The sequence below is a fragment of the Chanos chanos genome, chromosome 3 (assembly GCF_902362185.1).
Source record: "Chanos chanos chromosome 3, fChaCha1.1, whole genome shotgun sequence".
In the NCBI taxonomy this organism is placed as follows: domain Eukaryota; kingdom Metazoa; phylum Chordata; class Actinopteri; order Gonorynchiformes; family Chanidae; genus Chanos; species Chanos chanos.
In genome coordinates, this window is record NC_044497.1 from 32,990,614 (window position 1) to 33,018,292 (window position 27,679).

Below are 27,679 nucleotides of genomic sequence, written 5' to 3' on the forward strand. Positions count from 1 at the left end.
TTTCTCCGCTTAGCTTCTGACTCTTCAGACTTTGGAGTGTTTATCAGTCATCGCGGCCATTTATAAATTTGCCCCTCAGACAAAGAGACAATAGCAGCTTAACAAGCCTGATCAACGACATTCTCTAGGCACTTCATGCTGCCATGCTCACAGTGTACGCTAATGAGAGGCTAGATGTTGAAAATAAAGAACTAGGCCACACTGAATATGATTGTGCCCTAGTACTTGAATTGGTTCACCTTCTTCCTTCACATTATACACAAACAATCATAGGAACTTTGCCATTCAGAGAGCAGTTCCACATCACCTCAATTTTTTATCAAAATGTTAAGATCTGTGATGTTTCCTGAGAGTAGAAAAATGATTGACATAATATTTGCCATCAAAAAGTCCTTATTGCAATCCTCACCTGGTTGCCCGGTGCTGTATGGGTAATATAGGCAAGTGTATATACTGTCACAGAGGTGCCTCAACTGCAAATTCTTTCCTACTGTAATAATGGATATGCTAAAAGGACAAAAAGTGATAGTGGCCTGTTCAAAATGCTGGCACCATAGCAACATTCCGTAACAACCCCTTACAACTTTACTTATTCCATACACAGCAACAGTATCCCAAAAAAATGCTCAACAAAATGTTAAAGGAAATTCTATAAACGCCATACACAGATACTTTGACAAAGATACAGGACTCCAGATTCTACACAGGACAATACAACAGAGACATAAAAGGGCACTGTGTGACAGAAATAATATCTCTTTTTCTGTCAAACACATAACAGAGGCGCCGAATCAATGGAAGGCCGTATTAGACCTTGAAAGTCATGAGGTCGGACCACATGCCCAAACCACAGAGGACTTATTCACAGACTGTCCACAAAATGCTCTTTGTTTAAGGTTTTCACTGTTATGCTACATTTCAATACAGCACTATAATACTGATTGTTAACATCATAAAACGTAACATGTCTATATGCTAGAAAACTTTGGGGGGGGGGGGGGGGGGGGTGGGTGTGTTGTGAATCAAATATCAGCATATGTTCAACATTTAAGCACAGTAAAACATTTTCTGAACTCATTACAATTATACTTTCTCAAATAAAGCAATGCTCAATACATTTGTACAATCAACATCATATATATACACTATATATACACCGAAACAATGACACTGTAGAATACCATCACAAAGTTTAAGGTTAACTGTCAGTGTACTACAGACAAACACACCGAGAGAGAGTGAGTGGAGGGGCGGGGGCAGACCTCAGATAAGGCCAAGGGAGGGGATGGAAAGAGAAGAGGGCAGCACCATTAACGTGCTTGTTAAATGTCATCTCTAACATAGAGCACCTGGTTGGATCTGTGGCCAAATGTCACATATCACCTCCCTCCACTCATTAAAAAATATACAGTCATCTATTATAAGTTACGTATGTATCACACACTGCACAAAATACAAAGTTGCATAAATAAAATGAGTGAACGAGCGATGAAGGAAGTTTTAATTTAATAAATTCTAGATAAATAAAAAAAATTATGACAAAATAAAGCTCATTCCCTTTTGAAAATATAAATAAAAACTGTCTTAAACAATTTGGTAGCTGGTATATCTACTCCCAGTTTTCTGAGACTAAATGATCAACAAAACATTTTTTTTTTGTCAGTTCTCTGTTGGGATTATGAGAAATGGAAGACAGAAGAATTGTGCTTATGCACTCATAATAAAAACAGAAGAAGGGCTGACACAGCTAAAACAATATTCCACAAAGTACTGACAACAGCATGTCTTGTCTTGGAGCAGTACTTGAGTGCTCTCTTGGTCTAGACTTGCTGCACCAGCCTGCGATAGTGTGGCATGACCTTGCTGTCTGGGAGGTACAGTGCCATCTCCAAGGCGACCAGAACGGTGAACTCTAAGGGTATTAGCTCCCGTCGATTTATCCGGAAACGCTCCTCCAGCTTCTATTCAAGGTCAGATAAACAGATAGGAGGAGGAAATTGAAAGAGATAGAGAGAGGGGAAGGACAGATCAAGGGAGAGAGAAGGAAGTAAACAAGTTAAAAAGAAAGGACAAACAGGACACACTATAAACTGCTCCTAGCTCATTGTGTGTGTGTGTGTGTGTGTGTGTGTGTGTATGTGTGCGTGTGCGCACGTGCTCACTCGTATTAGAATGGGTTAAAGGTTGCATGTCACTGCTCAGTGTGTGCATGACAAATACAGTACTACTACTTCTACTAAATTCTTTCCACAGACAGACCCCTTTGGAGATGAACGGGACAGAGGGCTAGGACCATGAATCTAATCACTGATCCAAAACAGTAAAAGGAACCAGTAACACTGTCCTGTTCTTACCAAAAATGGAGAAGGGTACAACAGACAATTTATGTATAGATGCTATATGCTGATTTAATCCATTTATGGACAATTTATGTACATTCAATGTATAGACAATTTAAGCTAATTTAATCACTGAAAGCAAACCTGAGCATCCTCCTGATTCCCATAGTTTGGCTTAAATTTGACCAAATTTAAATTTAAATTTTTTCTTTCACTGTGGAATACACATGTATCAGCTATACCTTATGTATTCCCTACAGCTGACTGTTACCCCAGGCAGGGTGAGCTAGGCTACCATGTGCTCTCTGTCACACCCAGTCATGTAAAGTGTAACCAGACAATGTAAGGCCCTTAGAGCAGAGAGCTATCCACTCACTCTACCCACAACCACGCAGGCCATTTAAAAAAACCCTGGCCAACATACCCAACCAGAGTGCATCGCCAATTTGTCCTGAGTCCAGGCCACAGGAGGCTGTGTGGCACAGACAAGATTCCAACCACTTGTTGCATACATAAGAAATGCACAAAAAGGCACAGAGAAAGCTTGGGACTGATTTTTTTTAACATTTTTAGATATGAGAATATACAATCTAAGCATTTAACACTTCTAGGGCCCAACAGTTAATTATACACTTAACCATAAAGTTAGATGACCGTATTTGACATTTTAAGATTACCATGCAAAATGCTTTTTTAAATTATTAGCATTCTGAGAGTGTTGATTTTAGTTTGATAAAGATATCAAACATATATCAACCTTTACACAATTATGTGAAATGTACAAAGGTACAGGGACTTGACTGTACTTTGATAGGTTCTATTCTCCTTCATCTCATTCTACTGAATAATTATAAGTTTGTTCTATGTAGAGAGAAGCTCTATTTAGATCTGCTCACTCCTTAATGTGATTTCTTCTCATCTGCTTCAGCAGGAGACAGTGATTTCCTCCTGTTTTAGGTTGGATGAGACCTGTAACTTACGTCAATAAGCTGCTTGACCTCCTGTTTCTTCAGATCACTGCTGATCTTGGCAGCGAGTAAAACGCAGGCAGCAGACACAAGTTTGCGGTTGTGCTTGTTCAGTCGACCCTGAAGAACCAGCTTCTCAAAGTACACGTAGGCCATTGCTATAGTAACCGGCTGTAGTCCACACTCCTCACTGACTGCACGCATCTCCCGTTTCAAGCTGAGTGATGATGAGAGTAGAGTTTATCTTTGGTTAGGTTGGGGGAATTTTCCTTTTATCAAGTGATAACACGTCAACCAACATTTTGTAGTTTAAAATTTGAATCAATCATTCAATTACATTGATCACACAAAACAACCAGCAGTGCTTGTCTTAGTTTGATTCACTGTCTGAAAGTCATAACCTGAAAAAAGATGCTCTGGTGTGAAATGAAACTTTAAATCTATTTGTACGGTGTTTAACACAATAAAAAGACATAATCCACACATATGATTGCATCTTTGGTTCACGTCTCTTGGTTGTACCTTCTGATCTTGCTGAGGGTGAGTTTAATATGAGGAAACTTCTCCCTGAAAGTCTCGTTCATGTCCTTCTTCAGGTCAGATGGTTTGACATACTCAATCACTGTAGTCTGGAACAGAAAGGGAAAGCTGTTCAAGAGCTATCTGTGAGCACTTTAGTCTTTTCTTGAAAAGGGCAGATAAGTTATGGCTATAACACTGTGAAGAGTTTTAGCTTGGTAGACATCTTTTTATGCCTCGCTGAGAAAGTTCTGAATGGCTGTGAACTGTGCTCTTTCAGACTCACTTGGTTTATTGCATCGGTTATGATCTATAGTATATGACGTGCCTCTAGCATTTCAGCAGCTTTTTCTTCCTGAGTCATGTGCTTGACTCACATGGTATGATGTGAGCAGAGGTGAATCATGAATTGATTCAGTTGATGAAGTTAAGATTCAGTCATGCTGTGTGATGTAGACTGTTCTCAAAGATTCAGTCACGACACTTGACGTAGTCCGTTCTTAACTCGCCCAGTTCAAATGCTTTAGGTTTTATCATTAGATCTGCGGGAGGTATGTGAGAAATGTTTGGAAGACAATCAGTGCAGCACTCACCACATATGAGGCGAAGATCAATACTCTCTTGTGTTTACCACAGGGCCACTGGGGGTCACTGAGTAAATTAGGGTCATAGTCCGACACATCATCCCCACCTAGATGGAAATGTATGAATCATTAAACACACTGCCTAATAAACACAGTTAAACATACTACAGCTATAAGTTAAATGGAGGTGAATGTGTTGGTAGCATACCCATGTCCTGTGCGAGAGGGTTATTGAGACGTGCTGGAGTGTAGTTCCTCTGTCCGCTGTTACGGTTACGAGACATAGGGGTCTGTGCCGCATTGGTGTCCGGCTGGCCACAGCTCTTCTGCCTCACTAAAGCGTTGGTGGGAAGGAGGAACTGGGCGTACGATACGGTCTGTAACACACAGACATGTACACACACGGTCATTCACAAACAGAGAGACATGCAAACATTACGCAAGCATGCATGCACGCACGAGGAGACTCAGCTGATCTGTACATTGTGCAATCAAACATGAACATACAGGACTATGTGCAAACACACTCACATTCACGAAACACATACAGTGTACCAGTGTACAAGGTACCAAAACAAACACTCATTCACTCCCTTCACCACCCCCCTAGCCCCTACTTACTTTTCCAAAAGCTCCCAGCTCCACTCCCTCCAGGCCTGGGATCATGTCGACACCCCCTCCAGATCCAGATGAATGTCTTTGTCTTTGAGCATCTATCTTAGAGTCGCTACAGAGAGAGAGGCAGAGAAAGAGAGATAAGTAACTAATCAGTTTCTACTTTCTTACACTTCTGATTAAAATGCCGCTTATACAAAGAGAACAAACAGTCTGATTATATAAGAAAATCTACATGTAATTAAAAAAAAGAAAAGAAACTCTTTTTAATTATGAATACACCAAGTCCTCCATTTGCTTGCTTGTAGATGATTTATACAAGAAATCCATATGTCAACAAATCATTCAGACTGTCTGTCTGCCAAAAACTTTCAATCGCTCAGATAAGCTGACTAGTTTAAAGCATTCTGGCTCCATACAAATGAGACACAGCGAGGCCATTTACTTGTAAATGAGGGATAAGATTTACCTTTTGTTGTATGAATGATGAAAGTGGATAATGTATGAGGGGAAGAAATGATTCACTGATTTTCATTGGGTGGTGGGTGGTGGTGGTGGTGGTGGTGGAGGTTGTTGGGGGGGGGGGGGGTGGGGTGAAGATGTGTACCTGATGTGAAAGCTCTCTCCATAAGGCAGAACAGAGAAAGCTGCACAAAGAGACCGCTTGGCACAGATGAACACAATCCTGCAGGACACAGACATCAAGTACACACAGAACAAATGGCATCAGTCCCTCACTGCAACACCGGTCCACACTACCACACTCTACACGCCAAATCTCACAATACTGACTCACAAACAAATGCAACATATTCATAGCAAACAGCTAAAGCAACTCTTAGTACAGCTTCCCCTCACAACATGAAGCGTAACAGCACTCAGGCTCTGCACCCTGTACAGCTGCTTTGGGACGCTGTCTATTGTAAATGGTGCTATATGCGTAATATTGAACTGAACTGTGCACACAAATGCTCAATTCATGAAGCACGAAGTCAGTGTCAGTCAATACACACACAGAGTTATTAAAACCGACAAACGTGATAACACTCGTTCACACAACACAGAAGTAAGGGGGGGGGGGGTTATTAAATTATAACATTATGGTTTAAAAAAAGAAACTGCTGACTGTCTGTCTGTAATTATTTATTTACTAGAACAGGAGAACAGACTCGCTTCCAATATGGACCCAATCCCTTTCCAATGAAAAAATGCTCTGTTAAAAAGTTCCCATGAATGACAATAAAGGGCGCTAAATGCTACATGCATACATGGTACCAAAGAGCTACTAACAGCAGGTTAAACAGATGTCTGGGTTGTTAGGTTTAGCCAGGCTATCACTGTCTCATTGGTTGGGTGTGAACGACAGAAGCCACATGTAAGAGGTCAGCAACTTGTGAGTCTCAATGTGCAACAACAGGGCCAAAGTGCAGACATTACGCACAGCTGGTTGGTAAGTGGATGGGAGATAACAGAATGACGGATAATGACCTTTCTTTTTAATTGTATGGTTTTTATGATGTAACAGACATTTGTGAATTAACCTGGTGAGGGTGAAATCTGAAAATAAAATCAGATGAAAAATGTGAAGTGACTGCTTATTGGTCAACTTTGGATTGGATTAAGGGGGAGAAGAACAGAGAGAGGTGTGAGTGTGAGACAGAGAGAAATGAAGGTGAAAATGAGAAAAAAAATAAGGAGTAGGAGAGACTGATATCCTAGAATCACTCTCCCTTACGTAAGCTGGACTTCAATTACACATTCATGGTCTATGCCAAGATGGGGTTCTATTTTGAGACTTTGCCTTTGGTCTTAGAGTTCCCTCCCAGATTGATACGATTCACCGTTATAGTTCCTTTACCCAGGAGTAACATCTACCGGCCGTCCCACCAAGGGGCCTAAGTGAGTTACTCAACTGATATTCTCTTACTTATGACAGAATCATTAGATTAGGGAAGGAACCGGTGAGCATGTCTAACTAGGCAATAAATCAACCATCCAGAGCCTTTCACAGGTTTCAGCACTTGGAGAAACTTCTCACAGTTGTGTGGTGACACATGGTAACATGTTATCTTACTTGTGTGGCAACACGTTATCACATTTTGGTAACATATAGTAACAAGTTATGTTTGAGACACAGTGTTTGCTTTCTGACAAGAAATTGAAGAATAACTGATAACTTAAGTCACAGAGTGAAACTCGACTGACATTTCGTCTTGACTTTATGTATTTTGTTTATTTTAATACAATACATTCTTTGTAATGTGGTTCTGTTGCTAAGCTTTTGTCATCATTCTACCTAACACACCACTACTCAAAGGACACACTCTTTTGTATTTTTAAAAGCACTGTCTGAATGCACAGTGGTATTCAGTGTGTCTGTAGCCCTGTGTGCAGCATCCTGATGTTTGCCAGAGACAGGCAATCACTAAGCCTCTAATTGGAACTGCTGTTCAATGCACTGCACTAATGCACCTAATCCTCAGACTTCACATTTTATAGAGCGAACAGCTTCATGTATTGATTGTGAATGCCAAACAACATTTACCACTGTGAAACTCTACAAATACAGTGTTTGTGGTGCTGTCTGTTGTGTTGAATGTTTCCATGTTTCCGTGTGTTACGGTGAGTGCCACGCTCACTGACTCACCTACTTCCACCTGTGTCGTACTGCCTCATGTTCTTAATGAAGTGGACCTTTTTTGATGTCCTTGGAGACCCAGAGAGGTTGCGTGATCTATAAAGAATCAGTGATAAAGCACTCAATGAATGAAAAAAAATGAATATATGAATGAACAATGTGATTTATTTATTTGCTTTTTGGGTGAATTAATTTGACATTTGATTTTTTTTTCTGTCAGATTAACTATCATCAACAATGTTAATTAATCTTCTTATTATGCTAGTTAAGATTCAAACTGAATGACTGACACCAAAATCATGAAATACTGAATTTAAGTATTCTTATGTTTATTACTGTAAGATGTGCCACTTTCCAAAAAAAAAAAAAAAAAAGAAAGAAAGAAAAGAAGAATATGTATACATCTGTCATGGACATTTCACAACAAATTTAAAAATTTCATCTTAAGGAACACCAGCTCCACACTTCCTTTAAAAAGTCATGGCATAGTAAGCAAGTAATGTTTGTCACTCACTCTGAGTAAGACACAAGTTAGGGAGAGGGAGTTAAGAGAAGCATAGAGACCATAAGGGCAAAGCCTGAGAACAAACTGATTTTAAACTCCCATGACAGTCCCATCCATCTCTTGCCTAAACCAAACTGCTGTCAAGTATCCACAGCAACAAATACTGATAGTCTGCAGTGGTTGGTTATCATCTGGATCCTCTTTATGAAAACACACTCCCTGCTGCCATGGCTCCAAATGCAACAATAGTTTACTTTCATAGTAAGGTGAGGAGAGGTAGGAACATAGGCTGTTCCTACCTCTCCTCACCTCATCATTTCTTTTTTTTTTTTTTCATTTCTGTTCGGCATTTCAAAGCCGTGGGATATTTGTGTTTGGGTAGTTTGACGCAGAACAGCGCCATATAAGACTTTTTTTCTAAATCAGCAAAACAGCAAAGCAATACAAATTAAATTTGATATCTATGTTTAATCCGCGTACACAAGAATACAAAGACAATGGTATATTCAGCGGGAAACATGACAGGATATATAGCGTGTATCTGACTCAGCGGTTAAAAGAGGAGGTTCCCTTAATGAAATATGTAATGAAATGTTTTCAGGTGAACAAAGATGATTTCTCACTGAATCAGGAAGTCATGTATAAAATGTTTGTCTTTTCATACAAAGAAGGTAGTGACCAGCCTACGGTAATGGAACCTTTTGAAGGAGAGAAAGGGCACCGTTTTCCCACACAAAAAAGTTTGTTTAAGTTGTTGCGTAACTGTTCCTCACAATAAATTCAACATCAATTGGCGTCTCGTTCATCTTCTCCATTCTTTATCTATCTATATTGCTATCTATTCTAACTCAACTGAATTAGAGAAGTGATTTGTTGATGTCCAGTAGCTGCGCAGAATGGGCTAAAGAGACTATAAAATCTCTACAAGTCACGAATAACGCTAAAAATATAACTGATAGGCACCTGATTAGTTTTAACTGTCATAATCATTTGGATTTCAACTCATAACTCAGTTCAAGATCAATGTGTTCGTGGCGCGGTGATCTAAAATAACATTTGCGTTCCATTTACGTGTAACCGTATGGCATCGTTTCAAAATATGAAAATGAAACCGACCGATGTTTCATCAATGCGGAAGCTTATTTTTTTCTTCAGTTTAATCTATTCTACGCTTAAGCCACTATCAGGTGCAATACTGTTTCCAGAGTTTAGATTTTCCTCCCTCAGACAAGCCTGGCTACTTGTTGGATGGGCTACTAGCATTTAATGGCACACAGAATGACTGGAATACCTGATCAGAAAAGGGGCATCAAAAATCGCGTAGTAGTCTTGGCAATGTGCCATACAATCGTTTCTGGTAGCACAAAGGAATGCTGAATCACTCCTTCAGTGGACAATACATTTAAGTTTCTCTTGAACCATTAAAGGTTTGCCTATATAAGACCTCAACAAAATAAAAATGTAAGCCTGGCAGTGGCCTCGTGCTACCCAAATACTGCTACAAGCTTACATAAAGAAGCCAATCTGACAACACATACCTTTGACGAGGTTCCGGTAGCACTGAATTGGAACTCTGAACGGAGAGAATGGTAGAAGATTTATTGGCAAGTAAATTAATGTTTTGGGGTCCAGGAGTCGGCGACAGAGGGGATCCTTGGGACGACAAAGGATCTACTCTTCCACCCTCTGGGCAAATCTCGCTACTCCCAACAGCGTTAAACCCTCCGACGGTCGTTAGGGCTAAATTAGGGGGGTATGTGTTAGTCCTAAGTAAAGGAGTCGAGGCGCCTCCGCTCACACAAGGTGACAGCTGGGTGAAGGTTCCGTAGCTACTCGTTGTAGACAGCGGAGGGATAACGAGTTGAGGTCCCTTGTCCAGACTTCGGTGCTCGTCTTCTCTAGGGCCAGGGAGTCCATTGCTAAAACTGAATACCGGCCGTCCGTCTAAAGAGATGTTGTTAAGAAACAACAGAGCTGCCTGTCTCCGACGTGAGTCTTTACTTTTTCGCAGGTGTTCTTTGTGTGGTTTCGTGTTATTGCCTGTGCCGCGGTGCGGACCGCAGGCAGCAGTCGCCATTCTAAAGTGTGAAAGTGAGTAAACGATTGCTCAGAGACAGTGGTGTACCGGCGTGAAGGCTAATTCACGCCTACTTATATCTCATTGGTCCGTAAATGTGAAAAAGCGTATAAATTAACGTTCCTCAAAGCGGATTGGCTGACAGCTCTCTGTGTTCTTTAATACGTTACAATTATTCTTTTATTGAATGCTGGGGAAGTATATCTACAGCATCTTTCGGAATTTTGAGTCCGTTAAACTAGATGTCGTATTTTGAATATTTTTGGTGACGATATACACGATTAATTATTAAAAAATGTTTATTTCATTACTTTGAGAGACTCCGTTTTAACCTATATAAAGTTTAAAGTTCAGGGTCGAGAACACCGCTGAAATATTTTTTTGCACAACTGCGGATCACGTAACACAACAGATAAACCTATTATTTTATGTAGGTGTCTCATGTTTTTTTTTTTTCAATAAATACGAATTGTTCTTAAGATCTAAAGCTACAGTAGCAATATATACTCGCTACCTGCTGGCAGTATCCTATCCTTTTTTCCAGGCGATCATAGACATCTACGTGTCATAATCCAAAATTCGATCAAAAGATAGACACGGGAAATTGCTTTCCTCATATCCTCTTTGAGAATTATACGTCAGACCTGGTTTACTCACCACGTCTACAGTCGGTATATTTACATAACGGTTAGGACAGGGTAGGAAAGGTGAATGTCAGCTTTCTGAGAACATTGTGTCTCCATTAAAAATGTGGAATTAACCAGTTATGGGCTATTACTCACTGGGACCTCATCACCGTCCAGTGCTGGGTTTCCTTCTTCTATGCCATTTTTGAGACTCGGAGCTGGAAATTAACTTAAAACTTGACCATACCTGCGTATCTTGTTTCTCTGTACCTCAATACGTCCACGTCTGTGCCAATATATTCAACTGTCAACTTTTTCTAGCCGATTTAGGAGCCTTGCATGACCTTAGCTTTGTATCTGTTATTGCTCTTTATTTTGAGGAGGGCCACATACGAAGGGTAATTTCATGAATAGATGAAAAACTGATGGGATTAGTGTGATTATCAGGGCAGTTCACTGAATCCACATTACCGGACCAAGTTTTGTTTCGTAATGTACTGATCCACCGCTTGTGTGAGATTGAACCTTCATGGTCTGCTCATAACAGTCTCTGGCTCTTTCACCTCTGCCTCTCATTTCTATAGTCCTGTATCCCTGTGAAACTCTGTGTGTTTCATTTAACACTTACTTGGATTAAGAGACAGAATGGATATGACGGGTAGCCTACTGAAAATATGAAGGTAGGGAAAAAGTCGCTGGCCATGCCTGGAAGCCAGTGCACATTACATAACAATGGATTATATCTCTATGGGATCTCGGACGGACTGATTTTGGATGCTGATATTGTTGCTTATGTGTGTGTTTTAGTTTGCATATGTTGGAGGGCTTTCAAGATTGCAACACAAAACTGGGAACAATAGCATAAAAAACAAGGAGTATTTTGTGAGTGTTTAATTGGGTTAATAAAGGCTTATCAGAACTTCTTAATTTTTTTTTTTACAGTTGGAATGGTTGAATTTGGCCCTGAGTTGTTGTATGGTCCTGCTCCACATGAATGCAGTGTTAGACAGAGATTACAGTTTACTTAAAAACTGAATTTTTATCACTTGTTCAGAATTTCCTAACTGAGCGTCCCAATGGTGTTCAATTGAAATACTTAAAAAAAAACGGAAAAAAAGGAGGGGGGGGGGTTGTCAGTGTAATAGTGTGCTGACTCTTAGCATGGTGAGTATTCCCCAAACCTAAGACTGATGTCTTGTGTGGGCATGACAGAGAACAGCAAAGTCAAACAAAAGACACTGTCTAACAGGATGGTTTGGTCATGTAGCCACACTGCTCTTTATTTACCAAATAAACACACATGGTGGACACTCTTCGACTTCTGCTTTCTTTTTTTTTTTTTTTTCAATTAACAGCAACAGTCTGGCATGAGTGGTGTAAGGCTTTAAGTCTGGTTTATGTGTCTGACGTAACCGAAAGTCCAGCATAACATAAAGTTTAATCCTGTTTATCCTCTATAAAGTACAGCATACAAGGTGCTGAGTCATGATGTGAAAGACTCAACAGCTAGCACCAACTTGGTTGCACAAGTACTGTGACAGTGTCTGTAAATTGACCGTCTCCCTAAATAATATGAGCACAGACCTGGCTTAATATCACAACAACAACCATTTATCAGTGTACAATACTGTATTGATCCAACATTCTTATCAGTTCTCATCAGCTCTACAGAGCAATTTCCGTCATCAGCTTCCTTTCCATTCACAAACATTTGTGCCTTTCTATATGTACATATTTATTTATTTCTTATTCTCTCACACTCACATTTCCTTTTTCTATTCAATTGACTCAAACAGAGAAGACCTTATAAATTAAAATAATTTTTTAAATTTCAATGCTTAACATTGATAAGACACATTCTCAAAGTACAAAATGTTTGAGATTGTTTTTTAAAGTATCAGTCAGTGGACCCCTCTGTGGAGGTGTACTCAACAACTGACCATGACAAGGATTGACAGTGGCATGTTATGCACAGGTACCTAACAGCACAACAACAACAAAAAAAATCTCGAAAAGGTGCCCTGATATGGCATGAAAAAGGAGCATAATTGAGTAGTGGCAAATTTCAGCACCACTTGATGCTCAGGAATTGTCCAAAGAAAAAAAAGTTTAGATCCACAATCCAAACCATGTTCTATTTTATTGCATGTGAAAAATTATATACTTTCAGAGGTGTCACTGTAGCACTCAACCTTGGAGCTTCCTTTAAAAGAGAATTCTCTAGAAACATGTAAACATAAGTTTATATCATCGCAGATTACAACTACACCAGTTAAAAATCTCGACTTATAAGGTTTTACCATTTTACAACCAGTGATTTACTACTGGAATTTTATTACATCACTTCATTCTGGAATAGCTGGATCACAATGCTTTCATTCTTTCTGAGTTGAACAGTCTGATATTTAATTTGTAACATTCTCCTTTTGATTATTTTGCGTGATTTTCCATACATACAGGCTTCATAAGGCCTTAAATGAGACTACTCAAATGTACTGTACCTAAAAAGCTATGACAAGTGAGCTTGAGCTCAATACAGAACTACCAACTGGAGTTTGGCTTCAGTTAATGGCTGTTTAGAACAGCTGCCATGAGAGAATATTAACATCCAATAATAGTTTACAATGGCAATTCCTTTAAGACATTATGAAGAATCACCATTTATGTTTCATCATGATATACTGTGTATCTCAGTCTCAGTTTCCACAATCTTTTGATTTATTGATGATAGAAGAGCCATTTCTTCCTAAGTTCTTCAGCAGTCACCTAAGGGCCCTGATTCCTTAACCACTGGCCACCAGAGCCTAGCTTTCCAATGGCAACTATCACCACCAAGAAGGCCCAAATTAAAAAAATGGTACAACCAAATGTGTGCTTCCCCTGATAACCAGAGTTAAACAGTAGGGTTTGTGTCAGGTAGAAAACTGACCAACACTTCACAGTTTCTGTTTCTAATCTCTGCCAGTGTTTCCATATGTCTGTTGCCACCTCAACTCCCCTTCAGCACTTCAAGGAAGGTGGGAGGGACTCACTGCAGGTTGTGGCAGTTGCTCACTGCGGTCTAGGCAAGAGATTGGGTAACCGAAGGTATGAGAGCTCTGGCTAGCGGTCACACTGTTGTCTCATACTCCATTACTTCCTTTGGCGTTCCCAGGCACCGATACTGAATTCTGGGTGTGACAGGAGCTGCACTCTCCAGCACTAAGATGGTCTTGCGCAGCCTGCGATCTATAAAGTGAGCATCCCAGGCAGGGTACTTCTTCCTGGGTAGGTCGATGCGAATGACTGGCCCCTCTGTCCTTGGAGTGAGGCGAGATGCAGGTGTCCGAGAACATGCAGGGGGACGTACCTGAAAAACATCTCCACCATCCCCACCTGATCCCAGGTCCCGATCTGTCCCTTTAGTCCTCTGTAGAGTCCTGGGAGGACTGCTAACCAAATCTGGAGGCGGTACAGAGGTTGGGGAGGAGACACAAGGTTCAACACCCATGTCCTCCACACAACAACCCCACTGTGATGAAGACACAGGACCGTCAGGGTGCAACAGACAGTAGTAGACAAACATGAAGAATGTACCCAGAGCGTAGCTACATGCTACCACGCACACAATCACGACTGCATAGAAGTCGGAGGTACGTGAGTCACGGTACAAGTACCAAGCTGCCGTGAGGGCCACGTTTTCTGCCAGCACTATGAAGCTATACAGCAGTAGACGGCATCGTGTTGGCCCCTCACGCACGCTAAACCAGCAGAATACATAGACAATGCCCACCATCATGTTGTAGATAATCTCCTCCCACTTAGACATGCAGAAGTCCGTCTCGCCCTGGATGATCCAGAAAGTCATGGCACACCAGTGGGCCACTATGAAGATGCCAAAGTAGAGCTGGAAGATGGAAGCAAAAAGAGCAAAAGCCATGGCGCGTGCCCCCACTGTGAACAGGTGCCACAGCATCTGCACCACCACAGCCTTGTAGGACATGGGCAGCTTATCGTCGCGTGAATCACGAAGGGCTTTCTGATAGGATGCAATCATCCAGGCCAGAGAGACCAGCGAGGCAGAGGCACACAGACCTTATGGAGGAGGAAGAGAAGGAGAGAAAGAAATGACAGTCGGGTCAGTGGAAGAGAGATTTAATACAGCAATATTGTTGGGAAGGAGTAAAAGAATTTTTTAAAAAAAGACATAACTGGGTCATCATGAATTCCTTGTCATAGACATGGTTATCTAGCAGTAACACTATGGAATTCCAAAATCAAAATGAAACTTTGAAACACATGGGGTTATTTGAATGGTTAGAATATTTGAAATACATGTATAGTTCAAATGTGTACAGAAGAATTAGGTTCTGTTCTGTAATGTGTTGCTGGTGTTAAATAAGTTTACGATCTTCTGAAATAAATATCAAGACAGAAACTTTTCAGAGTCATTTTGGATCCAAGGAGCGAAGTGGGTGTGAGTGCTATGGAGAGGTTGGAGACCTGCATAAATATTTGATTGGGTTCCTGTCTGGCAATTGTTCAGCCTAGCGATTTGGCAAAGAAAGCAACACTGAAGAACCTGCCTAATGGGCTATTCCTATGAAAACATTAACTCCACAGTATCTCTCTCAGTTCCAAAGCATCTACATGACCAAACGCCAAGTTTCATCTAACAAAGAAGAAAGAATCAGTTTGTACTCATCATGCATGAACAATTCCAGAGACAGTTTATTTGATGTGCTATAATGCATACTCCTATTCATTTTTAGCCTGTTCAATGTAAGGTGAGTAATGCTCTACAAAGGGAACATACACATATTACAATTATATATGTACTCTGCCTATGTGCAGAGAGAGGGAAAGAGGACGAGAGAGAGAGACAGAGAGGGGGAGCCAGAGAAACATCAAATGAAAAGATAACCCTGTAAAAAGTGACGGCATGCTGGAGTTAGCAACCCCAGGGTGTTCTTATGTGTCACATGTTTCCGTCTGACATTTGGATTAAAAGCTCTTGTGAATATATGCTTTTAGTGGCACTCAAAGCTGCAATCATACTCATGAACCTGCACCAGTGCAAGAGAGAGTTTTCTGAGCTCTACAATCAAGACCACACCAGACAGCTGAGCGTATAACCTTTAAAGGAACTCTGCCCTACACTAGCCTCCCAAGGCAGCACACAAGCAAAGACATAACAGTTGAATATAACTGTTGTTCTGAGATTTCTTTAATTCATAAAACAGAGAAAAAAATATTTTCCGTCAGCGAAGCTATAACATTTTTAAAACCAATTAGCTGACCATACTTTCCCTAGTGTATTAGCTTTCTAATGGAGTTCAGGGGTCAACTTAAGAGAAGTGAAATTAATGTGAAATTAATATCACCTAGTTCATTTAGTCTTCATGAGAGGTACTGTCAAACAATGAAGGTTTTGAACCACAACATTTACAATATACAATAATAGTATAAGATGTGCAGCTGTTCAGTGTGTTAGAATTTCTTTTGAAATGTGCTGTTTCCACACTGAAGCCATGGAGATTTACAGAGGGTTTTATATAATTAATCTCCTGTCTTAAAAGCCCATTGACTCATACCTTGTAGAGGCAGGACCTCTCTGGCCTGGACCATGATGCAGAGCTGAAGGACAAGCTGGGGGGCACTCTTCAGGAAGGTCTCCAGTAAACGCAGCATGCTGATGTCAGCACTCTCGAACATCATACGCCAGTAAAAGTGTTGGTGCACATGGTCCCCATGCCAACGACTCTGTGCACCCAGATACAAGGCATGGACATACCTGTGAGACATTACAGGACAAGGACAGTGGGAAGCAGTTTGATGTGGGGAGAGAGAGAGAGACAGAAAGAGAGAGTTGGGGTGATTGGGAAGTCAAGGGAAAGACAAGAAAGAACACGGTGTGAGCACTGAATTGAGCTCTGGTTCCAACAACTCAATCAACATTTTATGAGGCTCAGAACCCTCCCATAATTATCAACAGTTTTTTAAAAATTGCAGAGCCATTTCATTTAACAGAGTCTATGTCCCTCTTAAATGCCAGTCTCTGGTGAGAGAAAAGAAACCAGTTGAAAAAACTGATGTACCTTACTTAGGCAGAGTGCCAGTGGACTTGAGTACAGTCCAACTTGTCATGTAGGTTTTGTTCTGCAGCTGCCCAGTCAGCTGGCCAGGTGCATGTCTTACAAGGCAATGCTTCTGTCCTCTCACGTTAGGTTACATGAAGACTAGAAAATATGGGGTAATGTGAAGACTGGCACTATACCAGTTTCTGCAGCATATGCTGTACTTCAGTCAGGCTCTAGCAGAAGGAGCTTGATTCCAGTCAAGAGATGTCTTATTATGTGACGCTATGTGTGTTTATCTCAACATCTGCAAAGTCTGATTTAAAAGCAGAACTGAAGAACATGAAGAGCTCAGAACAAAAAATTCAAAAATAAAAACAGGATGGGAATGTTTAGATGTCCCAGGCACTGTATATCTTGCATCAGTGTGGCTGCCTAATGCTGAATCTATATTCTTGCACATTTCTGCTTTTTACATCAGAGTTATAATTGTCGCTTCAGACCGTAAGTGTCATCGAATGTCTGTGCCTCCCTGGGAAAGGTGACAGCAGCATCTAAATGATCTGAGAAGACTGGCACAAACAATCATTTTGAAAATGATTTCAATATCTGTGAAGATAGCTGTGAAGAGCGGGGAAAAAATATGCAGCTCCTCAAAAGACAATCAAGGAGCACTAGCTTCCAGAATTGTCTATATGAATGCCCCAGATTTCACAAGTGGCACTAATTTCCTTTTGCGTCTAGAGCGCAGAGGTAATTGTGAAGAAACAAAAGAAATCTTGTGTTGTGACTTATGCAAAAAATCCTTCAGTGCATAAGCATTAACCATTAAAGCCAAATTGAGTCAGCACCCCATTGTTTCTGCTCTAGAAAAATGCTAATCAGAATCAACTGGCTATTTTCTTGAGGAGGGGGGATGTGGATTATGACAAGAGGGGAAAAAGACGTCACTACAGAAAAACAATGATTACAGGCATAGCAACCTTCAGCGGGCAAAACAACTGTCTTCCTGGAGACAGCTGAATGCACAATGGTTGATGTGCTAGGCCTATTATTACCTTACTTATCGAAAACCATTGAAAGACAAGTGTGTGACAGCCCCCTATTTCAGAGGAAAGTTTCTGTGTGATTCCTGATAAGAAAATGTCCTCTTAGTCTCTCTGAAAAAAGGAGGACAAAACTGCTTGTCAAGGGAGATCGATTTCTGTTTGTCCCGCTGTTAAGCAGTTGACTAAGTTCACTAAGACAATTTCACTGCAGTTCATCTTCAGGTTGTGGCTGTCATTGAACACCACCTCACTTCAACAGTCCTCTAAGGGCCCAATTAATCTGCTCCATTAGACATCAGAGATGACCAATCATTTCTCTGAGATCGACTGCCTTTCTCTTTGCAGTGCAAGATACTGATGGTGATGTGTGAATTCAATACATGATCAAAACCATTTGCTCTTCCAACAGTGATTCTGAAATCAGATAAATTACTTTTTTCTGAAATCAGAATCAATGGGACTCTATATCCAACAGAATTTGTGAAAAAATGGAAACAGCAGGAGAAACAGGAAAAAAAGACAATGTGAGAAAATCAGGGAGAGCTTAGTGACAAAGACAGGATGAGAGTTAGAAAAGACTGAGAGCAAGCAACTGAGAGACAAGTGCACCTGGTCGAATTCTTTTCTTAGCATGATAGGATCTTACTATCATTTAGTAAAAAAAAAATGTCCCTACTAGAATGGGTGGGAGACCCTATGCCTTTCCTTGAAGAGGTGAGGTGGCTAGTGATAAGCGGTAATATACGTAATTTCTGCAGGGTTTCTCAAGTTGATATTAAATACATACTGTACAAGCACAAATCTGCCCTGATGCAAGTCTTCTCCTCTAAAATGGGTTGTAGAAAGAAGGGCACTAGAACACATTAGTAAAGATTCATCTGACAATTGGTAGTCAGTGCTAGAGAGAGAGTGGATTCACACATATAATCACGCGGGTGTATGCGCACACACACACACACACACACACACACACACACACACTGCATTAATTAATTAATGCTGTTTTCTTAGTTCTCAAAATGTTTGGGTTCATACACTTAAAAAGCTAATTTACTTGAAAATGTCTTATGGGAGAGAAAAAGAAAAGTTTTTTGCATAATGAAAAGGTGGATAATTAATTAGCTTAAAAGCTTCTTTCCCCACATATGACGCATTTGTGTTTGTGTTGGAAAGCCAAGCATGTTTCTGTTTTGAAAGGCATGCGGAAAAGAGAGCCTTAATGATTACAGTGATTGAATGGATGAATTCAGACAAACATAAAAGAACTGAAGGGATTCAGTGTCTCAAAGCAGGTAAAAGTGAGTTTGGAGTCTAACTGATAGAGGAAATATATAAAAATGAAATTAGTACAACAATTTTGACCACAAAAAGCAATCAAGCCATTATACTTTCTGTCCTGCACTGTGACGGTAAAGTTACTGGTCAGCATTCAGACCTGAATATTCTGTAAAATAATACTAAATTGCACTTCTTTAAATTTGAATTTAACTATATAGGCTTTGGAAAACGACAAAAATTTTTTGTGTGGGTTGTATATGAATGCAACGAAGGTTCTGGGGGCTATAGCATACATTAATTCTTAATCAAAATGGCTGCAAAATGACTGTTGTCGTAAAAAAAAAATCCGATTCTCTTTCTCTCTGTCTGACCTTCCTGACTGTGCTATTGAATACACTGAAACTGCCCGAAGCGTCTGTTAATCTCTTAAAAACTCTCTGCACAGCCCCTGAATCACGGGTTGGGGGTATGATAGCGGCAGTTGCACTTAACAGGTCTATTAAATTCTTGCGGTTGTATTTGTCCTGTTGTCCTAGGATTTACTTCGTTTGTCATAATCTTGTCGATTTTTAATGCCAACGCCTTTTTTGATTGTCATAATGACTCTGCCTCTGCATCAATCCGGGCCCAACAGTCTCACTTGGGAAAATTGTGAGAACAAAAGTGAAACGTACGCAGCTGAATATTTAGCTCAGTTCTGTAGTTGTTACAATAGCATAAGTAAAAAAGATCAAATGTTAGCCACATAGGCAGACGCAAGGCAGATGCCAGCCGAGCCCACTTGCGGCCCGATGACATTATGATGGGGAAACATGACAGCGAGCTGAAGCCGACAAGACCGAACGTAGTAGACGCACCGCCAAGCTAGTGCAAGAACCTGCGTCTTTTATCCTTGTAAACGCCTGAAGATTTTGGCGGTGAGCTTTTATTCTTCTAATTTATTCTTTGGTAAATTTGTCGTTGATGCCTTCAGGGGTGCTCTTTTGCTTCGGCTGGCAGGGACAAAAGTAATGTCGTAGCTTTAGTGTTGTGACCGTGCTTGGCTACAGGATTTCTTTGGATTTTCTTCGCGCACTCACGCTGCTAGACTTCCATAGCTTGTACGTTTCTAGTGCACAGTCACTTCCCATAATTTGAAATGCATCCACTTGGCTCCGGAAGTTCACCGCGATGTTTTGTATTGGCGGGTATGGTGCTGTTTTTCAAGGTTCGAATTTTTATGAATATAGTTGAGCTACGAATTCTCCATCTTTGTGGGCTTGGGAGTATCATGCATTTTTGTAACAAGAAAATGTGTGTCATTACTGCCGATTATTATCTAACAAGTCATCGAGCCGACGTAGTTATACTGCCATGCTTAGTCCTGCCGCCAGGCCTCTAACTCCTCATGCATTTCTGTGCATGTTTGACTGCTTATGGTGTTTCATTACCATAATCCTTATGGCTGCGAAAAGAAATCATGGCGGCAGTTGGCAGGGCTTTTCTAACAAGCTTAGTCAAGGGTAGATGCAACAAATGCAAAACAGAAAAGCTAATTAATTAAGCAAGTTACTCGTTTTTCTTCCTCCATTACTCTCCTGTACCCCTGTTTACCTTTGGCAGATGAATTACTGGTATTGTTTTGCATAGCAGAGTAGCAGCCATCCTGTTACACTGTGGCCAAAATGTTGCATGTGTTTACTGTGATCAGTGTAATGTATTGTATTAAACATGTATCTTGCTCAGACCTTTGTAGCTGTTTGACATGTGGCAATATCAAGTTAGGAAATACACATTAGATTGGAGCTGGCATCAGCACAACTTCTAGAGCCTTTCTTTTTAATCTTCATTACCCAAACTGTCTTTGTCTCTCCATACACGTTTTGACATTTGTCAAATATTCTCTGGACACAGACATCTTTCTCCCACTAGTAATTATGATACATCATTTAACACAAAGTTTCTTATGTATTTCCTTCTATTGAAGTAACACTACAAAGAACATGGAGAAAAATCACTGAGTGATCTGTGAAAGTGCCAGTGTTAACTTGCAGTGCCCCTCATGTTCATGTGTTATAGAGACCAACATATTAATGCTTGAAAAGAATCCATTTTAAATTTGTATTCATCAGTTAGCACTCCTTATTCAGTCAATAACATTGTCTATCCTCTTCCATAATAACACGTGAATACAATGCATCCACACATCCATGTGCCTAACCCTCTCCATTTCTCACACAGTAAACAATCACAGAGTCTTACTGAGTTCATTAACTTATCATAGTTAATCCTTAGTGGCTGTATCCAAGTGTTATATTTTCATTGCATGTTCTCCAAAATTAAGTCATATACCAGCATTAAACTGCAGGCCTGTCTTTCAGCTGACTCTCCACCATAGTTTGCCCTTAGGAGACAGTTATCACCCAGGGGGGAGAATCAATCTTTGAACAGTTCTAAATTATCATGGTAAAACAGATGAGATGTCACTTATTTCCAGTTCTTTTAATGCACCCACCCTCAAATCTGAATGTCCTTTTGAGTCTCAGCTCAGCATGCCAAAGGATGCGTGAAAGTCATGTCTGTTTACAGTCCATGAAAATAATATGTCTGATTAGCAAATAGGTATGAAAAAATTTAGACAAATACTGTTCTGTGTCATTCTCCTCTTGAATGAGAATTTAAAGTAGATAAACAAATTGTACTAAAATCTAATATTTTGTTTGTTGAGTAATAACTTAAATTTCAGGGCAGCTGATTGTGTCTCCAACACGTTATCATCTCAGAAAGGAAATTAAGATGCTGACATCACAGGCTGACACTGGTGGAGACTTAAAATGACTGTATATTTGGTGAATGAGTTTTGTTGTCCTTTCTAATAAAGAATGTTGCACAACATAAAATGTCATATGGAAGCAAAAGCAAATGTAGTCTCTCAGAAAAGACAAAGTTTCAGTGCCTTAAAAAGATGCTGTGTTTTTCCCCCCACACTGAACACAGTAAAATATTTTGACAGGTGCTTTATTCCTCAGTGACTGCTAGAGGACCTTCAGCTATTATTTTCCCACCAACAACTCATGTAAAAGCTTGTTTTTTTCTGTTTGTGGTGATTGAAACTGAATGTTGTTAAGATAATGCTGGGAGGGGAGATAGAATTGAAAACCTTTTTCATAACATCCACTGAACCAGGACAAAATGTGCTTAACCATTTTTTTTCCCTCTGTTACTACCTTTCTTCCAAATGACCGTTTCCTCTCCTTCAAGTTCTCTGCTTTCTTGTTCTACTTTGACAAGCCATGCTTTTGAAAATTAATGTAGGTACTCTATGTGCACCCCCCTTGCTTTCTCTCTCTCTCTGTCTGTCTTTCTTTCTCTTACTCACTCACTCACACACACACACATACCCCACCACACACAAAAAAGGTTCTAGTTAAACCTTGCTCGTAGTCTACAGAGTCCGCTTCTCGTTTTTCTATAGCTCATCTTTTCGGTCCAGAGGAAGCTGACAGAGTCATATTGTTGAGTTGAAAGCCTTAGCTTTTAAAATGTATTCTACAGAAAGACGAGCACACACTGGTTTTTAAGGCTACTTGTCACTGATCCCTGCTCTCCTGCTCGCATAGGTAGCAGCTCATTGCAGTTTGAGTCTCTGGCTGACAGCTGCATATCAACTTTACACCAGTAATTCCTCTAATGCGTGGATTTGATGAGTATAGTGCTGGTGACTGCTTTAATGGCATTAACACTAATTCTGCTCAAACAAAGACCATGAGCTGTGAAGCTCTGCTTGGAAGCTTTTAAACAAAATCTCACTCTGAGAGGATAAGAGTGCAGCAGTAAAAGAGGAATTCCAACAAAAGGAATCATCATGGGTGCAAATGGAGGTGAGGGGGGCAGGGTGGGGGTAGTATAATGTGAATTTTTCATAATTGGGATTACAGACTGGGGGGTGGGGGGTGGGGGGGTAACACATTTGTTTCACTTGAATGAAGGTTACCTATGTAAATTAGCCATGAGGAGTTTGTCTTGAACTTTCATCTCCTTTCCCCAGAGAGTGAATATCACCTGAGATGTCACTCTAGACTTAAACTTTTGACATTACTGTCCTAGAGGGTAGTAAGACATCTCATAATAATATACTCTCTCTCTCTCTTTCTCTCTGATGTTTTCAAGTATAAACCAAAACAAAAAAAAAAACAACAAAAAAGAACAGAATAAACCATGTATCTCTTTCACAAAGGCCTCAAACAGAAATATAATGACATGTGAAGAACTCTGAGATGAGGTTGAAGAGAAGCAAAGGAGGAGCGGGACAGAAAAAGTGACAAGCAGTATGTGATGAAGAGACAGTTTAACTAAGTGTTGTGAGAGACATAGGCAAACAGGAATTGACTGACATGCCTGGTAGGTCTGTGATAACTCCACTAAACGTCATTAACCCTTCCCCATCCCTACGGGTCAGCCTGCAGCAGCGTCAACCATGAGACAGCTCGGCCTTGTCACATCCACTCAGCACATCCAGTGGTTGAAGTACACATTACTGTCCTCATTGACTTGTTCACTCCACACAAACATTTGCATGATCTTCAGTTTGTTTGCTCAGCAGTTCATTCTTGACACGTACAACACAAAGCATGCTCATGTTTAGCACAGAATGGAACTCCCCAGTTGACAAGGCTTCTCTACTGAAAAAAGTCATGACTTCAGTGTTTAGTTGGAATACTGAAAGATGGAAAACTGAAAACCTCTGATCAGAGTTAGTGAATGGTACAGTACACTGATGATAATTAAAAAGAAAGGTAAATTAAAAGATGCGAAAGAGCATGTCTATCTCGGCAATGGAAGACATGAGATTAAATCACGTGCAGTGTGTATGTGCTCTGTTCAACACATTCTACTCTACATGCTTAGAACTTACTAAGGGTGGTTGGATCCTTGACCTATGAATTCCCTTAGCACCTATTCCCTCCTCTCTGAGGCCTTAATACTACAATGATATACATTTCATCATCTGACATGTATTGATCTTAATTTCATGTCTCCTTATGTCCAGATCTTAGCATAATGGGTGGGTATGATATTAATGGGCTATTCCATAGCATTAGAGGCACACTGAGAAGAGTGAACAGAGAAATCGAAAAAGGATTATCTTGGCACGCATATATTATACATCTAAAGAGAAAGGCATTCGAAAATATTCTTATATCAGATTTCAATTTTGATATAAAGATTAAGATAACAACTTTCTAGGGTTAATTATTCAAACAGCGCGAAAAAATCGTCTGTCAAAGAATTATTCCCTCTCTGTCCCTCATGCGCTGCTCAAAAGACAAAGAGATTTTCGCATGTGCGTAAGGCGATTGCTGGTTGACAGATTGAATGAGTGGATGAGTAGACGATTCTCTCCGGGAGATTATGGACCCAGAAGCTCATGAGACGAAGAGGAAGAAGAGGAGGAGCACAGAAGCACCTTCGGCTCGGAGACCACGAACTGACACGAGACAACAGGAAATGCTGGATAGCGATAATTGAAAGGGCACATCTTTATCCAGGACTCCATAACTCAACTATGGTCACTGTTAACCTATTTTAAAAATGTAGTACTGCCGACTAATGACTACAGCTTTGCTGTTACAACTTTTTGAATCGTTCTCATATATCATTATTAAACACAATAATTACATCAGAGCAGCGGTTGAATCACAGCTATAAGATGATGATGAATAATTGTTTGTTTAAAATAAAAACAAACGCCCTCAATTAAAATTCTAATCATCTGATCTATTATATCACCGTGTCTGCAAATCTGTGCTACCAAGAGGGAGTGTTTCGCTGCTGTTAAAGTGCTGGAGGAAAAGTACTTATGGAACAAAATAGCTTTTGTAGTACTAAATAGAGTACATCAATTAAGGACGCACAGGTCACTGCTCGGACCGAGCTTTGACAAATGAGCCCTGATATAATACCTTGTACCCTCTACCTAGACCAACTAACTTAAAATCGATTGACACGATATGTGGTACAATCATTTGATTGCGCGCATATGCATATCGTTTCTATTTGCCATCTTACCTCCAGACCTGAGCCAGCTGGAGGATATGCACGATGATCTGGAAGAGCCACATACAGGCTCTGCAGCACCTCTGGGTGCCGCTCCGGGTGCCCGTGGCAGGCAGAGCTCCCACCGATGTGGAGCGGCCAGCGCCCCGCTGATCGCTGCCCTTGGTGCTGAAATGGCTCTCTGCACCGGAGGCTGCCACCACAGCCGCAGCCGCCGTACCAGTTCCATTAGAGTCCGAGTAATCGTAGGCGAACCATCTAAAACTTAGCACCTGGACTACCACGGACGGAACCACCACGAAGACAAGCGTCAGAGCGAACCACCAGTAGTTCGGCCTGAGGTAGTAGTCCGCAGCCAGCCACAGGTCTGAGGCCCCGTCCGAGAAAAAGACTAAGAGGGCACAGAGTGTCCAACAGCAGTCCAGCAGCGAGTACTGCTTAGTGGCAGGGCGGTACTGTGGCGAACGTTGCTCGGGACTCGGCAGGCACACGGGAGGGATTTCATTCTGTAAAGAGACGGCTGCACCATCCGATTTCGCGGCCATGTTTGTTGTATTAAAGAGAGTAGAAAAGGGAGACGGGAGAGACAGGGAGGAAGGGAGGAGGTCGTGTGTGGATGTACGTGTGGGAGGGACTGGAGAGAGAGGAAGAGGGATGTGGCAAAAACGATGCTCATTATTCTTAAGACTGACTACTTTTTGGACAACCTTATCCTTGAGGGCTTGTAGTCAATCGAAACTTGATCCATGTTAAAAGCTATCATGAGAATAGCAACGAAACAGCGCGATATAGCCAATACTTCATGGATAAATCGTAATCCCCATGGTTTTAAGCGTGAAGCGCACTGGGGCTACAGATCAAGAACAGTTCCATTTTTTAAAAAAAATCTTCTCATCTCGTAACAGTAGACTATTTGTTGACTCACTGGCTACACAGAGTAAAATCCATAAGCAAGAGTCCGATTGGCATACTTCTCACAACTGTCCAATCAGATTGATTCCAAAATGACCGGTGTTGTATGAAAACTGGACTCTCTCTCTCTCTCTCTCTCTCTCCCCCTCTCCCTCCCTCCGTCCCCCCACAGTGAAGTGAAGGCAAGACGGGTTTGACAGCGCTTCGCCAGTGCGAGTGACGTAGGCTTTATGCTAGTGCTCGATCCGTCTTTGTCCCATCGCTTTGCGTAGATCGCCGCCCCCTGGGTAATGGCTAAATGGTTTCATAATGGAAGGCGCACAGTGGTTGCCTACCAAGCTCCCTTGTTACGTTGTATTGATTAAAGGCAGCTGTGTCTCATCTCGACCGCCGGTGATCTATACATCACTAATCTCTCTCTCGTCCTCTCACAGTTAAACGCTCTGTCAGTGAGATGGCATGCTGTGTAAAAGGAATGCCAAATGCTGACGGGAGGGATAGGACTTCCGAGAGGAAATGTTCATTTCAGGGGTCCGATGTCGGTTGTTGAAGATGGGAGCGCTTTGAAGTCAACAAGGTATAGCACTCAAAGGGACTGATTAATGAGCTTATCGATTCACGATTGCGCGTGTCTACCTTTTAAAAAACTCTGTACACATTGGATGAAATGGGTGAATTCATTGGTACTGTTTTTACCACTCACTGCTGTGTGCTACCAGGAATGAAGGACTAATCGTTGAACATTACAGACACAAATATGGACTGAAACTTAAGTTATTATATATGTACCAAATATACACGCCTCTGTTTTCAGATCTAATCATAATGTTTGTGTTTGACGTTACATATATATCTAAAATGAGCATATCTATCATGTAAGGCATGTTACCCATGGCACATTCACTGTGTTAACCACTTCCTTGGCAGAGAATTCAAAATATTATGACTTGGATTCAGACAACGCAACTTCAGCAGAAGTTCCATTATGCTATAGTCTGCTACTGACATCTACTGTTGAAACAGGATAGTATAAAAGGTAGTTCTGGGTGTCAGTATAAGCGTGGATAAAATAGAGTGTGGACACTATTCAGCAAGAGACAGAACATCATTCTGATAAGGGCACGCCAGCACTCTTTGATTGTTATGATGAGAGAAGTTACAGGCTACAGTTTGAGTAAAAGTGAGCAGTCCGGGAAAAGATCGTTTTGATGATGTTAGTGCTGATATTGTCTACTCCCCACGGCTTAATTGGCCATAGTTTTAGTCTATTTGCGAACATCACGTGCCGTGGAAGCAAATTGCTGACAAGCAGTGACAACCTCCGGCAACATTTTTCATCAATGCCAAATAAATTGTTTTCCATAAAACATAGAATTAAATTAAAAAAAACCCACATTGTTCATCAACTAGCATAATATTTGTGTATTCCCCTCTCTCTCTCTCTCTCTCTCTCTCTCTCTCTCTCTCTTTTCATGTC

The 27,679-nt window shown here is 40.8% G+C and overlaps 2 protein-coding genes across 3 annotated transcripts; both read right to left on the reverse strand.

Moving 5' to 3' along the window:
* Window positions 1-1,685: 1,685 nt before the first annotated feature.
* On the reverse strand, window positions 1,686-10,245 carry cables2a (Cdk5 and Abl enzyme substrate 2a). The gene is made up of 9 exons (XM_030768699.1): window positions 9,707-10,245; window positions 7,673-7,759; window positions 5,633-5,710; window positions 5,032-5,137; window positions 4,619-4,787; window positions 4,420-4,517; window positions 3,830-3,936; window positions 3,320-3,524; window positions 1,686-1,961 (listed from the first exon to the last, which is right to left on the reverse strand). The coding sequence occupies exons 1-9, from the start codon at window positions 10,243-10,245 to the stop codon at window positions 1,821-1,823; spliced, it is 1,530 nt and encodes a 509-aa protein (XP_030624559.1). The 3' UTR covers window positions 1,686-1,820.
* A 3,735-nt stretch (window positions 10,246-13,980) lies between these two features.
* xkr7a (XK related 7a) lies at window positions 13,981-25,835 on the reverse strand. 2 transcript variants are annotated; one of them, XM_030767505.1, is made up of 4 exons: window positions 25,782-25,835; window positions 25,303-25,745; window positions 16,445-16,644; window positions 13,981-14,945 (listed from the first exon to the last, which is right to left on the reverse strand). In XM_030767505.1, the coding sequence occupies exons 1-4, from the start codon at window positions 25,833-25,835 to the stop codon at window positions 13,981-13,983; spliced, it is 1,662 nt and encodes a 553-aa protein (XP_030623365.1). The 2 variants fall into 2 exon arrangements, with proteins under 2 accessions (XP_030623365.1, XP_030623364.1); XM_030767504.1 differs by having other exon boundaries at window positions 25,303-25,835.
* Window positions 25,836-27,679: the final 1,844 nt, after the last annotated feature.

Excerpts from the sequence above, each read along its gene's own strand:
- cables2a (XM_030768699.1), bottom strand. The coding sequence starts at position 10,245 with ATGGCGACTGCTGCCTGCGGTCCGCACCGCGGCACAGGCAATAACACG. Across the intron at positions 3,937-4,419 it reads TGATCTTCGCCTCATATGTG|ACTACAGTGATTGAGTATGT; the intron begins GTGAGTGCTGCA and ends TTTCTGTTCCAG. Across the intron at positions 1,962-3,319 it reads AGGTCAAGCAGCTTATTGAC|AAGCTGGAGGAGCGTTTCCG; the intron begins GTAAGTTACAGG and ends GACCTTGAATAG.
- xkr7a (XM_030767504.1), bottom strand. The coding sequence starts at position 25,835 with ATGGCCGCGAAATCGGATGGTGCAGCCGTCTCTTTACAGAATGAAATC. Across the intron at positions 16,645-25,302 it reads CAGCTGGCTCAGGTCTGGAG|GTATGTCCATGCCTTGTATC; the intron begins GTAAGATGGCAA and ends AATGTCTCACAG. Across the intron at positions 14,946-16,444 it reads AGAGGTCCTGCCTCTACAAG|GTCTGTGTGCCTCTGCCTCG; the intron begins GTATGAGTCAAT and ends CTCCTCCATAAG.